At 40.2% G+C, this 14,762-nt stretch overlaps 2 protein-coding genes across 2 annotated transcripts in view; both read left to right on the forward strand.

Annotated features, from left to right (window-relative positions):
* The window catches only part of LOC103369147 (inositol-trisphosphate 3-kinase B), a 43,353-nt gene extending 42,595 nt beyond the window's left edge, over positions 1-758 (forward strand). The window contains exon 12 of the mRNA XM_008297791.1: positions 6-758. Coding sequence (XP_008296013.1) covers positions 6-180 — 175 coding nt within the window. The 3' untranslated portion in view covers positions 181-758. The remainder of the gene's footprint in view (positions 1-5) is intronic.
* Positions 759-7,144: 6,386 nt separating this feature from the next.
* coq8a (coenzyme Q8A) overlaps positions 7,145-14,762 on the forward strand; it is a 30,875-nt gene continuing 23,257 nt past the window's right edge. Inside the window, exons 1-2 of the mRNA XM_008297784.1 lie at positions 7,145-7,369; positions 14,465-14,564. Of these exons, the coding sequence (XP_008296006.1) occupies positions 14,471-14,564 (94 nt within the window). The 5' untranslated portion in view covers positions 7,145-7,369; positions 14,465-14,470. The remainder of the gene's footprint in view (positions 7,370-14,464; positions 14,565-14,762) is intronic.

Consider the following 14,762-nt stretch of genomic DNA (forward strand, 5'->3'; position numbering starts at 1 on the left):
GACAGTAAAGGACGGGCCAAAGTCTGGATGATCGACTTCGGGAAGACCACGCCTCTCCCCGAGGGCGAGGAGCTGACCCACCGGGCGTCGTGGGTGGAGGGGAACCGGGAGGACGGGTACCTCTCTGGACTGGATAGTTTGGTGGACATCGTTTGCTCCATGGTGAACTCGGACACATGAGCAGCAGCCGCTTCCGTTGGCCCGTCGGGGGAGAACTTTCCTCGGGGACTCCGTCACATGTTGGAAACCACGAGATCCGGAAAAAAAAAAAAAGGAGCACACGGCCAGATCCATTCGCGTCTGCTCGCTGGAGAGTCCGGATTTAGTCGTGACGTGTTTGTTGTTGTCTTGAACCCCCTTAAAAGGCCTTTTTCTCAGCAGACGTTGACCTAACAACAGTTACGACAGCTCGGTTCCTCGTTAACCAGCAGACGCAATAACGTTATTTATACACCTGAGTTCTTCTGTTGTGACGTCCAAATCTAACTTTTAGGAATTCTCGGTTTAACCTTCTGAACTCCAAGCACATTCTGGATGTTGCTCCTGTCAAAAAAAATCAAGAAAACCTGAAAGAAATGAAAAACAAGTGCCTCGTTAACTAATTGCATTTTTAATTTACTTCCATTCTCAACGTCTCTCTGACTGACTTTCTGTTGTGTTCGTCACAGCCGAGTCAGTCTTGATTTTTAGAGTTTTTTAGTTTTATGCAGATTCTGTTTGTTTTGGCAAATTTTTAAATGATACACTAAATTATTTTATTGAAACATCCCAATTTTAAGCTTAGATTGTTTGTTTTTCCTGGTGGAGCCAAACATGGACAGTTCAAGGACTGTCAGAAAGTTAGAAACCAAACAGTTATGTCTGTTTTTACTATTTCCAGCTGATAAGTTGTGTCAGTTTAAAGACATTTTTAAAACATAGCACGCCTTTCAAACCTGCCGGCAGGTTGTGGAGTTCAGAGGGTTAATAATATTCCAGTGATTTTAATTCCCACAGTTGTGATTTTTCTTTTACTTTTATTATCAAAATGTCTGCTTTGAAAAAGGCCTGTTTTTATATTCCTAACCCCTGAAACACAACCTTTTACTGAAAGAAATCTCTGTTTAATTGAACTGAAAGCTGCCGTATTGTAACCAAATCCCATTCAAAGACCAAAACCAACAATGTGTTCGTCTTCTTCACCTGTTCAGCATTTCTGTGAATCCACACCATTAAAAACAGCGCCGGCACAAGAAGGTGAACTGACATCTTCAAGAACCCCCCCAAAAAAAGTCTAACTGCTTCTACTGATCAAAATAAACCCCAAAGGTCGTAGTTTGTAGTTAATGTCACTGAGGCTGTAGTAAACCAAACAACATGTTGGTGGACTGACACCAAACCGACTCTTTAGTTTTTATTTTTGTTGAATGGGACGTATCAGGTGATGTTGATGAAATATCACAAATTTAAGCTCAAGTTTGGTTAATTTTTCCAATGGAACCGCATGTCACACACGACTAGTTCAAGGACCATCGGAAAGCTAAAAATCACCTGATTTGTTCTGCTGTTACAGTTTCCAGCTGATAAAAGATCCAGTGTAGAAGTGAGTTAAACCTGGATTCTTTCTAACGGCCAGCAGGGGGCGACTCCTCCGGCGGGAGAAAGAAGACGGATTGTGTAGAAGTCTATTAGAAAATGAATCTGCTTCTCGTTTGATAAACGTTCGGGAAACGTTAATTAAGTTAGTGGTCTCCATTAGGTTGGACCAGTTCAAAGTAAAGTGAAAGTAACACTGGAGATGTTGGACCAATGGGAACAAGAGAGAACCAACCAACCGATCCACCAGGAAACTACAGCCCCACAGTTAAATTCTATCTGAATTTGGTGATACAGGAAGATCCTACGTCCAGTTACTTGTTGGTTTTGGTCTTTAAGGGTATTTGTTTCTAATCAAACACCAGAATTATCCTTCAGAGCCACTTATGTGAGGAACTTTTACCGCCATTGACACCGTAATTGTCTAATTTTCTATAAAAACCAGCACTTATGCTATTTTTCCTTTTATGAAAGATGCTGTAACTACAGAAAAAAAATGGGGTGACTTTAAAAATGTGACTTCAGAACTCTCGTATTTGCCTTTAAATGCTTTGATTCGGCTTTGTTCATTGGATTTTTCTCATCTGTGTGACCACAACTGCCACCGGTGCCCATTTCTTTCAAAATACGCACTTAATTTTACCGTCAGTGGTAGGAATTGGACAGTTTGAAGGTGTGTAGAAAGAGATGACGCCTGCTCTTCATCCATTCACACTCAAAGGGTTTCAGTAATCTGGCAATAACTGGCATTTAGGTGGAGCTAACCAGTCCATCTCAGCGTAGGTTCAGTTCGTTACGGAGGGCATTGTTTCATCATGTATAAATATTCTTCGCCACACTCCACTCACACTCCGTCGGGATTGTTCACACTGTACAGTAAGATTTATTTTGTCCGTTGTAGTTTTTTATCGTAACATTATTTTAGTGGAACCCTGTGGAACACTTACAGCCATGAACAATCTTATTTAAGCTATCCAGTGCCTTGACACGACGAAGCCAAGTCAGAAAACAAAAGAACCTGTTGTGACGTATTCCTCTGCTAGTCTTAAATGTGGGTTTTTCTGAGTTTAGTCCTACACGGGTGCATGTTTATTATCCTCTTAGAAGTTTGTTCTTACTTTGTTTTTATTTAAACTACATTATCTTTTTCCTTTTAGTTCACTGGAGACTGTGACATGTAGAATTTCGGACTGTTTGTTATGTTTGCGTTACAAGATGAGCGACACTTGTTGGGGCGGGTCGCTGCCATCGCGGACGTCCCGTCTTCAAACCGGAGGAGAGGCGTGAAGTAAAAAACGATTCCCTTCAGTGCAGGATACCAGCAGTTTTTGGAAAGGCAGAAGAAGCTTCTCATAGTGTAACAGTAACGTGTTTTTAAAATGCAGTGGTTTTCGGGTGAGGTTTGCAGTGACAGTAGATGGAGAGAGAGACTGATTGCAACTTCGTGCAGTGCCTTCTTGAAGAAGTAGTTACACATGTTAGCTTTCTTGTCGAGATGTAGGCGAGGAACTGATAGTAAAGTCCTGCCATCTTGCAGCCATCTTGGTAACTCCTTCAGACGTTTTTTTCAGGCTAAACTCTCAAACTCTAAATGAATGAAGAGTATATGTCTAGAAACAGATATTCAATTTGATAAAAACCTCAGAAAATTTGCTGATTTTGGTCCAAACTTTGGTCCAAAATAACTGCCCTGACATGCTACCAAGATGGCTGCCATCTGGTGAGACTTTCCTATAACTTTGAAAGCATCGACAAGTAGCTGGTTAGCGTAGCTTAGCATCAGGATTGGAAAACTGAAGGTTTCATGGCTAACCTGTTGATTTGTGGCCTTCAGAGTTTCAGGCAGGCAGAAACTGAGACAGCTCCATGTTTTCCAACCTTGTTGCTAAGCTAAGCTAACCAGCTGCTACTTGTAGTTCTAACTCTTGCAAAAAAAATTGGATGATACCAGCTATTCCTTTAAGACCAACCATGTTGCTTTCGCTCCCTGATGTGCACTTCCAGCTGTTTGTAAGTAGGTTTCATATTGTTCTGGTTTTGCCGGCTTGTGTATTTATTTGGATTGTTCCTTTAAATAATGTGTATTTGGTGAAACAAACCTTCATGTGTAATGAGTCATTTTTGTTAATGCATTATTTCTGCTTACCAATCCATCTATGATGGGTAGCACAAAACGTCCTCGGCCTCACCTGTAAACGAGGGCCATGACTTCCAGACTGTGAACCTTTTATCGCTCTCTACAAAAAACTCAGATGTTTAAAGCAGTCAAAGAAAAACTGAGCGGAAAGCTTGGAGTTGGAATGCTTTTGTTCCAGGACAATGCGTCCGTCTACATAACACAGGAGGCAGAAACGGCCAAATGTGGCTTTGAACTGTTGCCCCATGAACCGGACTCACCTGACCTGGACCTCCAGACTTCTGGAAGTCAGATGGTTCCACCTGTGCTGTGTGGACGGGTACATTGTGCTGGAGCAGCAGCATGCCAACCCAGCTCTCTGCTTGCCTGCATACCCACCTGGATACCTGCCTACTTACCTGCCTGTATACACACCGACCAACATATCTACCGAGCTACTTATCTACCTAACTACCTACCTGCTTAGTATTCTACTGACCTGCCTACTTCTTTGCTTGTATGCCTACCTACCCACCGTTCTTCCTTCCTTCATTCCTACCTAGCTACATACCTACTTACCGTTCTTCCTTCCTTCCTACCTACAGTGCTTATCTAAAAACTTGCCTCTGTACCTACCTACCAACCAAAACACCTTCCTTCTTAATTGCCTTACAGATTACCTACCTACCTGCCTACTTAACTATCTAGCTTCCTTCTTTCCTTCCAACCTATCTACAAGCCTACCTATATACCTACCTATCAACCAAAATACCTCCCCTCTCAATTACTTTATTGATTACATACCTTCCTTCCTTCCTTCCTTCCTTCCTTCCTTCCTTCCTTCCATCCTTCCTTCCCACCAACCAAAATACCTCTCCTCTCAATTACTTCACTGATTATCTACCTACCTACCCACCTTCCTTCCTTCCTATATACCTATCTACCAACCTACTTGCATGCCTACCGACCAACGAAAATACCTTCCTTCTTAATAACCCAACTGACTACCTTCCTACCTTCTTATCTGTCTTCCCACCAACTTACCTACTTTCCTATTCTTCTGCTTGTCTCCTCACCTTCCTACCCACCTAGCTACCCACCTGCCTCCCTGTTTGGCCTACGAGGACCTGACCTGTGGTCCTGCTGGAGGAAACCCCCCATCGACTCGCTGCTACTGCTGCTGCGTCTCCTTTAATGCCCACATTAATTGCAGTGTTTGCATGATGCTTATTTGCCTTTCAAATCTCACCTGTCCACAACAGCAGCAGCAGCAGCGGCAGCAGCATCCGGAGCTGCTGGGACTGAAAGGAAATGATTCACGAGCAGAACAAAAACACAAAAGGCGTGATTTAGTTTACCTTAGAGCCAACAGGTGAGACTTTAGGGTCTTTTTCAACACACAGCAGTTTAAAAGGAGTTTTTTAAAAACCCACTAAATACTGCTTTCTACTAGTTTCTCCTGTTATATACCAAGAATTTATCAGATATTTTCAGGTACACATCATTCAGAGGGCATCCCGTGCATTTTTTGAGTATCTGTGTGACAACATTTGGCTCAAGTCTCACAGTTTATGTTTCCTGTTCCCTGGAATGCGAACCTGAATGTGAATTTGTCCGTTTATTTGCCTGTGTATTTAGTCTAGGAAAAAAGTTATAACCCTGTTTATGTAACAGGACAAGAGCTGTGTGGCTCTGTGGCGCCCCCTGCTGTCGCTGTGCTGACAGTGTCGACTCCAAAGCTCAAAGTCAGGGGAAATTTGTATCATAAAAGGAGCTGCGACTTTAAAAATACCTGTTGCAGTTACACTTAATAGTTGTAAATTTTCATTGTTTTTCTGTAAATACACAATTTTAACTTGGTGCCTGTTAAATATTTCAATTTAATGGTCAGATCATAGACTGTTTCACATCAGACTGACAGTTAAACATAAAGGGGTACACAGAAAATGAACAGGATAATTCTTTATTACAAGATATCACCATGAAACTTCCCCAGTTAACTGCTTCCAATAAGGCGATATGTTTTGGATTACAAGTTTTCAGAAATTACACATTTAAATATGCAAATTAGGTTTTCTTTATCTGACAATGTCCAAATTTGCATGAATTTCCAAAACAGAAACCTGAAGCTATGATGAATTCAGCTTCAAAATTTATGGAGGGTTTTTTTTTTATTGTTTAAATATTAAAGGGAATCAGAAAACATCAGAAAACACTGTGAGCAACTAAGAGGGAAAAATTCTGATTTCTCCATGTTTTGAGAAATAAAATGTTCTATTAAAAAAGGCTGGGATTGATATATAAACAAACCCCTCTGTAAAAACATTCAGAACATATATATATATATACATATATAAGAATAAAACTGGATGTAAGAGGCACTGAACTGGCGATTTGTGAATTAGAGGAGAAGGAAAAACTCACTTTTATTGGAAACCATAAGTGTGACTGACAGATATCAGCATGGAACTTCTTTCCATTAAAACAATAATTTTTTTTGCAACGCACGTTTTCATAAATGCTATGTTAATGTCTTATATCCCATATGCAAATAAGATATTGTCATTAAATATGCACTAAATAGAATAGAATGCCTTTATTGTCACTATACACATGTACAATGAGATTGAGAGCAGCTCCTTCAGTGCAATATAGAATAGAGTACATAATAAAGAGCAAAAAAATAAAAAAAAATAGAATAGATTTAAGTATAAAATAAAAAAAAATGTCCATCAGACAAACGACAAACTCCAAAGTACGCATTTTGAATTGTTCTGTTCCTCAGTTAATCTACGAGCAGATATTTTTTGTAAGCAAAGTCACACCAAAATGTTAAAATATATCAGTACATGAAAAACTGTTATTGTTTTGGTGCTGTCACCTGACCAACAACAGAGGGCAGCAAAGGCTAATTTCCGCATCGAACCACATTTGTTTTTATGGTTAAACCCTGTGTGGTTTTAGGTTTTAACTATTTATTATTTATTTGTGTTTGTTTTAATATTTAACTGCAGGTTCCCTAGCTGTAAAAGCCTTTTTTTTTATCAGTAAAATACAAATAGACGTTATTCCGTGACGAGCCATTGTTTGTCTGATTTGATTAGCCAATCAGGAGCCACGTTCTGACCTCGCCTCCTGTCAACACACGACGGCGGACCAATAGGAGCAGAGGGCAGGACGAAAACAGGAAATGCAAACAAGAGCCGTGGATAATACAACTTTTCACATGCTTGGTAAATAACGGTGCTGCTAGCTCCTAATGAGTGGCGGAGTTAACCAAATTAGATATTTAAAGTTAAAACAGATCAGAGAGAAAATAAACCTTCCGAAAGTGTTGCGCTAAATGTTCCTCTGCGTGTCAGAACGAGAGTCGGTGTCAGATATGGGCGGGTTGTGTCCCTATACGGCTCTGGCTGCAGTGTGAAGTTGGTAAATACGCTTTGACCTCGTGGAGGAGAGACAAACTGGATTAAACGCTGCCAGCAGCTGCAGCAGGAGGACGAGGACGAGTCCTAAATAACCGGGAGCTCCTGCTGCTAGCAAACCGAGTCCCGAGGAGAAGAAAGGACTCGTTGAAGTGCTGCTCCAGCCAAATAAAGTGACTCGTTTGACCTCACTTGGTGTGTCAGAGTCGCAGAGAGCAGCAGCAGCAGCAGAGACTCTGCACCGCGGCAGCTGGTGAGTCCCTGAAACACTCATAAATTAGCCTGTTGTAGCTCATAGATACATGCTGTGTGTGCAGGTGTCCCTGTTAGACCCTGTGTTCAACCTGATTCCGGTGCAGCTTCTCCCTGCCCTGTGACGAGCCTCATGTTTATGGCTGCCTGTACTTCTGCAAACTTCAGCTCCCTGCACACACACACACACACACACACACACACACACACACAGAGGGGCTTTATTCTGCCGCTTGACCCGTTTAACCTGCACTTGTTCCCTCTTAGAGCAGCTATGGATTAAATGCATGTTTAAACACTTGACAGCGTGGGTTTTGTTTGTGCGGAATGTGGTGGCCGCCTGCCCGCCATCGAGTTAATTATTGCACAATTTCAATGCGCCACTTGTGCTGGTGTGGCTTTGGTTTACAAAACCCTTCGGAAACTGCGCTCGAACCAGGCCTGTCGCGATATGAGAGTTTTACTACACGATTATGACGACGAAAATAGTTTATTAGGAAGATATTACTGCAGTATTTATAGAGAAATTGAAAATAAACGTTGCCACACTTTTTGCAAAATATTGTGAAGCACAGGGATGTCGCGATATACCGAGTTTTAAGGATAATCGTGACATTGGAAAGGTGCAATATTGATATAATGTTAATAATGCACATGTAAACATTTTAGTTGACAATCCAGTCCAGTAGGAGGTTTGATTGCATGAATAGCAGGTGTTTGGATTTATGGATATTTAGTTTTTTCGTTGGCTGTCTATTAGGTTTAACAGGACTGTCGTGACATCACAATTTCACTACATGATTGTCACGACCGAAATAATTCAGCATAACGATAATATTGCAATAGCTAAAGAGAAATAGAAGAAAATATTGTCCCACTTTCTGTAAAATACTGTTTAAATGGTGATGTCGCGATATACAGATTTAGACAATAATCGTGACATTTGAAAGGTTCAATACTGACGTCTTGTTATGATGATATTATAGATAATCCATTATCAGGAGGAGGTTTGATTGTACAAATGGCAGATGTTTGGCTTTTTGGATATCTTGTTTATCTCCTCATCTTGTTTCCTTCAGTGTCCGTTAAGTTAAATAGGACTGTCACGATATAAGAGTTTTCCTACATGATTATCACGACCTAACGAATTTGCTGTGAAGATAATATTGCAATATCAGTGGAGAAGTTGAAGAAAATAATTCCACGCTTACTGTAAAATACTATTTTTATGGCAAAAAATTGTGTAAAATTGCGAGGAACGAGAATGAAAAATATCTATGAACAAAAACAGTTTGATATTTAAAGAGAAAACAACATCCAGCAGTCAGGAATTTCAACATTTTTATTAAAATTTTAACCGTCTCTTGTATGTAAACAGGCACTTCTTTATGTACACGTGTCCTTTTAACCTACTTGTTTGAACAGAGTGTAAATGGACTGACGTGAAATGTGAGAAAACCCGGTGTAATCTAACTACTTCACTAAACATAGAGTCCACGCGATGACAGAAGCTCATCGCAAATTATAGAACGACGGCCAGTAAGTAACGAGAGACTACGCCGCAGAACTGATCGAAGGCAGGAACGAGGTCATCTCTTATAAATATAGTGTTCGTTAAAGAGCGGTGATTATTGAAAACATTTTAATGTGAGGTTAAATATTCAACGTCTCCTTTATGTAATACTACTGTTAAAAAAACATGTTGGTCTGAGACATTATCATAATATTTAATGTTTAACCTGGTTATTGTCATTTTGATGGAATAAAAACTTTGATAATAGTAGTTTATTTTCCCACTGCAAATTTTTTGAAACTGAATTTGTACTGACATTTATTTTACTTTATCAGGTGTATTCATGCATATATACACACTGACAATGTGTCTTTACAGTCACTGAATAATCAGAGTTATTAGGAGTTTATGTTGCCGGATGTGTTGAGCAACAATAATAGTTTTAATATTCACTAGAGGATAATGGACCAACGTGCTTTATCTAGAACAGTTGTTGTACTTTAAAGTACACGTCACAGTGTCAGATTTTCTCTACGTGATTATTGTGACCAAAAGTTTTCTCAATAACAACATTATAAACGTACGTATAGAACAAGTGAAGCTCGACCGATACTGGATTGTATTGAATTTTATAGTGTTATTAAAAAGTTGAAGTAATCTAGTCGTTGTTTTATTAATTATCCAGCAATGCAATTCACAAAACCAGCTAGCGAGTTGACTCTGCACCGCTACATGCGCTGCAGGCAGTGTTGGCAGGAGAACTGTAGCTGCCCTGCTGGACAAACTGTGTAATGACAGCCGCGATAACAATAATACAAAGATACCTATAGAACGTTTCACAACTAAATTACACAAAAACATTTCAGCACAAAGAGTCTGGAAGTATAACTTTAGATTATGTTGTTTTTATGTTAGATTATCAACTAAATAAAAGAGGATTTTTAATGATATTATTACATGTTTATTATCAACATAATGTCCATATTTCATCTCTTAAGTACAGCTATCGTCGATGCTGCGACACCACGGGCACAGGTGTTGTTCTTATGTTGGATTGTCAACCAGACAGCTGCTAAGCCTGTATTTTTAGAACATTATTACGTGTTTATTATCAACATAATGTCAGTATTTCATCTCTTAAATATGCTTACCATCATCGCTGCATCACCCCTTGTACAGGATTTATTTTTATAGGATGATTTCCTTTTTTTAAATTTATTAAAAGAACACTGACTCAGTGTTCTGCAGCGTTTCAGGGAACATGTCGTCCACGTTTCCCCTCTCGGCTGCACAGCGAAGCGTTCGGGATCAGCGGTGATGCCGGACCGTCGGGTTATTTCTACAGCAGCCCGACAACAGCTGAGGCCCACACGTGTGTTCGTCGACCACGCAACCGCAGTTATAGAAAATAAAATAGCGGTGCAGTTGTTGTTCCTGAACGCTGCAGAGGAGGAGAGAGGCTCGTGTTGGCCCACACAGAACAAGTGGGAAGCGGCTCAGTAGGTCATGTTTGGTGATGAACAGTTTAGTTTTCTTCATGTAGAGCAGCTGAAGTCATCTCAGGTCACGTCACGCACCAGGAGAGGACCTGAACATGTCCGATTATGAGGAGAAACTCAGCCGAGGAGGTTTTTTGTTGTTGCTCGTGTTACCTTTTCCATCACTGCAGGCTCATTTTTAACCGGAACATGAAGTCCTGCATCTCTGTGGAACCAGAAAAATCATGGCTAGAAAAAGAGCAAGAACTCAACGACATGTTTTGTGCTGTTTGGCACCATGACAGTGTCATCAATTAAAAAAAAAGACAAAAACAAAAGGTGAATGTCTCGGATTTCTCAATTCGAAAACACCTGAACTCAACACCTGTGACATTTTCAAAGGCGTCACAAACACTTGAGGAACAAATACCAGCTCCACATGCTGTAAATATTTCACCAGTTATTTATGGAGCATTTATTTTATTGATGCAGTATAAACTTATCTTGTGTGGGACATGACACGGTTTTAATGCCATAATTCACCGACAAAGAAAGTCTTTCATGTTTCAGGTCACAAAAAATAAAAAAATAAAAACTAGAATAAACGTATTTAACATTTTTTTTAAGTGCTCACAGGTTTTCCCAAAAGAAAAATACAACAAAACGTGGCTTTACATATCATATATATATGTTTTACTATTTGTAGTTTGTTTCCATCTTTATCTAAAAACGCTGCCAATGAGTGCAGAATTTCTGATTTCTTGCACTTGATCTGGCAGTTACTTAAATGAAACCTGCACAATACGGTGATTTTGAATTTAAAGCTTTGATTGGGGTTATTTTTTTCCCAACGAAACCCAAAGTGACACCCGGCGAGTTCACGGAGCGTCAGAAGCTTCTCCGATCAACTGTTGGTGTTTCGAGGTAACAAAAGACAACAGAAGGTACAAACTCGATGACAAGACGTTCCTGGTTTTGACGGCGCCGAGCAGGTGAAAGCAGGATGTTGTGAAACGTTGTTTTACGAGCAGGTTAAAGGACACAACCTGGTCCAGAATAACTCCCAGGTTCCTCACGGTAGAGCTGGAGGTCGAGGTAAAGTCATCCAAGGCTGCCACCTGATCAGACGGAGGCTTTCTGAGGAGTTCAGGGACAAACAGGGACTTGGATTTTACCTGGTATTGTTTATATACGTTAGAATTTCATTAAGAAGTGAAAATGATAGACTAAATGTTTATTAACTTCCTGGAAATGTCACGATTTTACGGCTGGATTTAGTGAATTTTCCAGAAGAAACATAAAGTTGCTTATGATACGTTCAGGTAACGTCGGAAAGTTTAATATCCGGTCTTTTTTTTCTGTTTGTACAGTTTCTGGCTCAGATAAATGTTGGGATTGCGATGATTTTTTCTTTTTAAAAGACAATGTATATTTCAAAGCCGGTAGATTGTGGAGTCCAGAGAGTTACAGCGTCCACACGAACTCCACAGCATCATGGTGGATATTGTTTTTAAATAAATGTGTTTCTAGTGTTTCTACCATGAAGACACAACTTGACTCCACACCGCCGTCTGCTCTGCTACATGCGCTGCGAACAGTGGAACCAAAGTTGCTCCTCTAGATGTGACGACACAGTTTATATGTTTCCTCAGGTGTCGTTTTCAGTATTATGTTGTGCAAAAGAACGTTTTAGTGCCACCATATATCTGAAAAAACAATATCAGCCAATAAAAGACGATTTCTTTGGTCGGCCTTAAGAAAAAAGTTGCCATACATTTTGGTATTTGTCGTGACAATATTGAATTAATATTTAAAAAATAAGTACAAAGCTGGTGTAAATATCTAATCAAAATATTATTAAAATTGTAATATGGCAAAATAAAATACCACAACCACAGGAGGAGCTTTTTTTTTATTAAGAAAAATGCATCAAGACATTTTAAATAAAGTCTTGTGATGTTTATTTGGTGCAGACTGAATTAAAATGATAAATGAAAATAAATGCGAAAAAAAATCCCACTGAAAGCCAAAATAATCACAATCTGACTTTTAGCACACTGGAGTTTGAGAAGCTTTTTGTATTTCAGGTGTTTTCTTTTATTATTTAACATTTCGTCAGGTCCGTTTTCAAAATCCCAGAACTCAGAGTGGCCAAAAGTCTAAATGTTGCCACGCCAGCGCACACGAATAAGACAGAGCGAGTATTTTTATCTCCTGCCATGCCTCTGGTCCTTTATCTGACGGAGCGCTCCGGTCTGAGGAGGACGAGTGACCCACTTTCTGCCTGCGCTGCAGCGTTCGCGGCGCTCCAGACATGCTCACGCGTTGCTTCGCCTCTTTCTGCAGCAGCTTTTTTTCCACTGGCCCAAATCCCGACTGAGCCGTGTTGAAGCACGCCGCCACGCCCACGGAGCAGCACCTGGAGCTCCACAACAAACCCGCTGTGTGGACAAGACTCCCAGAAATGCACGAGCGTGTTTATGCGTCCTTAATTTAACTGTTGCAGGCATCGCGGTTTAATAATGGGCCGACTGTATCCGACTGTACATGATCCAGGCGGGTATTTTTGGAAAGACCGTGTCGTATTTTTAGATAAGACTTAACCCCGTGAACTCCAAACGGCTTCTAGATGGTTTTATCTTGGTCTTTAGGCTCATTTTTAACTGGAACATAAAGTCCTGCACCTCTATGGAAACAGAACAACCATGAACAGACGAAGTTAAAAAAACGAAACAATGAAGGATGAATTTATTTTTACAAAAAATGACAAAAAAAAAACACCTGAAACAAATATATGGTGGATTTTAAAGTGTCCAAATGTGAGTTCATCAGCTGTAGAAAGATGTTCCACCATCAGAAAGATGTTCCACCATCAGCTGGATGTATCCAGCTCCTCTGTTCTCTGGTTCTGATCCGTGCTGCGTTTATTTTACGGATCCAATACGTTGGATTTTATGCTCTGGGAGAGCACTGCCTGCAGTTCAACCTGTAAACTCCCTGAATTTTTGTCACGTGACTGTTAGTCGCAGGTTAATCCCGAAAAACTTTTTGTTTGCGCAGAGGTTTGCAGAATTTTTTGGTTTTGCGCGGGATTTGGTTAAAACAAACGGTTTATTTTCTACAGATTTTTAAAGAGATTTTTTGAGTTCATGACTGTTGGTCACAGCTGAGTCAGCAGTACTGAGGAGCTCAGAATTATTATAGAATCTGGTGCGAAAGATTTATTTTTGAAAGATATTAAATTGAAAAAATAATTTAAAAAGAAAATCAAGAGTGTTTCTGAAATTTTGTTCACAACTCAAAGATGTTCAGTTAAAGTCACAGAGAAGTAAAGAAAACACATGAAATATTCACATTAAAGTAACTGGAAACAGAGAATGTAGACTTATTTTTAAAAATCTAAATAATTCATTGTTATTATTATTACAAATAATAAGAAACTTAAAAAGAATAACAACAATAATAATAATTTATGAATGAGTTTACAGCAGAACAGAAACAACAGAAATCCAGTCAGTGCAAATAACAGCAGGAAGACCAGAGAAGTACATTTAGAGAAATATAGTTAAACACATTATTACCACAACAACAACAACAACAACAACAGATACGATGTTAAAAGAACCAAATACATTTCATATCCAAGTAAAGAAAACAAACAAGTGGAATAAAAGAAGCTGGAGGGTAGAACTGTCAAGACAAGACTACAAGTAGTAATAATAATGATCATAGTAAACAGTTAATAACTAAGAAGTGGTGTGGTAGAACTTTGTGTAGAAAACAAGCTCATAAAGTGAACCAGCAGAACTGTTCCAGACTCGTCCTGTATTCTCAGCTCCCACGTGCAGCAGCAGCAGCAGCAGCAGCAGCTCCTCTGTTGTTGAATGCGTTGGTCCAAACAGGGATTGGAGGTCGGCAGTATTTTTAGACAAAGTCATCTCAAGATGTGACAGCTGTGCATGTGTTCCCGTCGGCGCTGACGACAGCCTTTACTCTCCGTCCGTCTTTGTTTGTCGCTTTTAGCTGGTTGTTGAGCAGTTTGTACGTTCCAGCGCCGCCGGCCTGAAGTCTTATATACGTCTGTGTTTGCTCCGTCTCTCTTCAGTCCGTCATGGCCGGAGATATGATGCTGCTGATGCGAGGGCTGGCGAAGCTGAGCAAGGCGGTGGCCGAGACTCAGAGCAACGCCCTGCGCTCCGGAGCCGGTAAGACTTCACTCAGTTTAACCCTCAAGATGTTCCTCCATCAGCTGGATGTATCTCCACCAACCGGCTCCTCTGTTCTCTGGTTCTGATCCATGCTGCTTTTATTTATGGATCCAGTTCACTTTATTTTCCCCTCAAGGTCTCCTGTCGTCTCTGTTTTGTCTCATTTTGTCTCGTCTTTGCCGTCTCGTGTCGCTT

The sequence above is a fragment of the Stegastes partitus genome, unplaced genomic scaffold, assembly GCF_000690725.1.
Source record: "Stegastes partitus isolate 25-593 unplaced genomic scaffold, Stegastes_partitus-1.0.2 Scaffold1248, whole genome shotgun sequence".
NCBI lineage: Eukaryota > Metazoa > Chordata > Actinopteri > Pomacentridae > Stegastes > Stegastes partitus.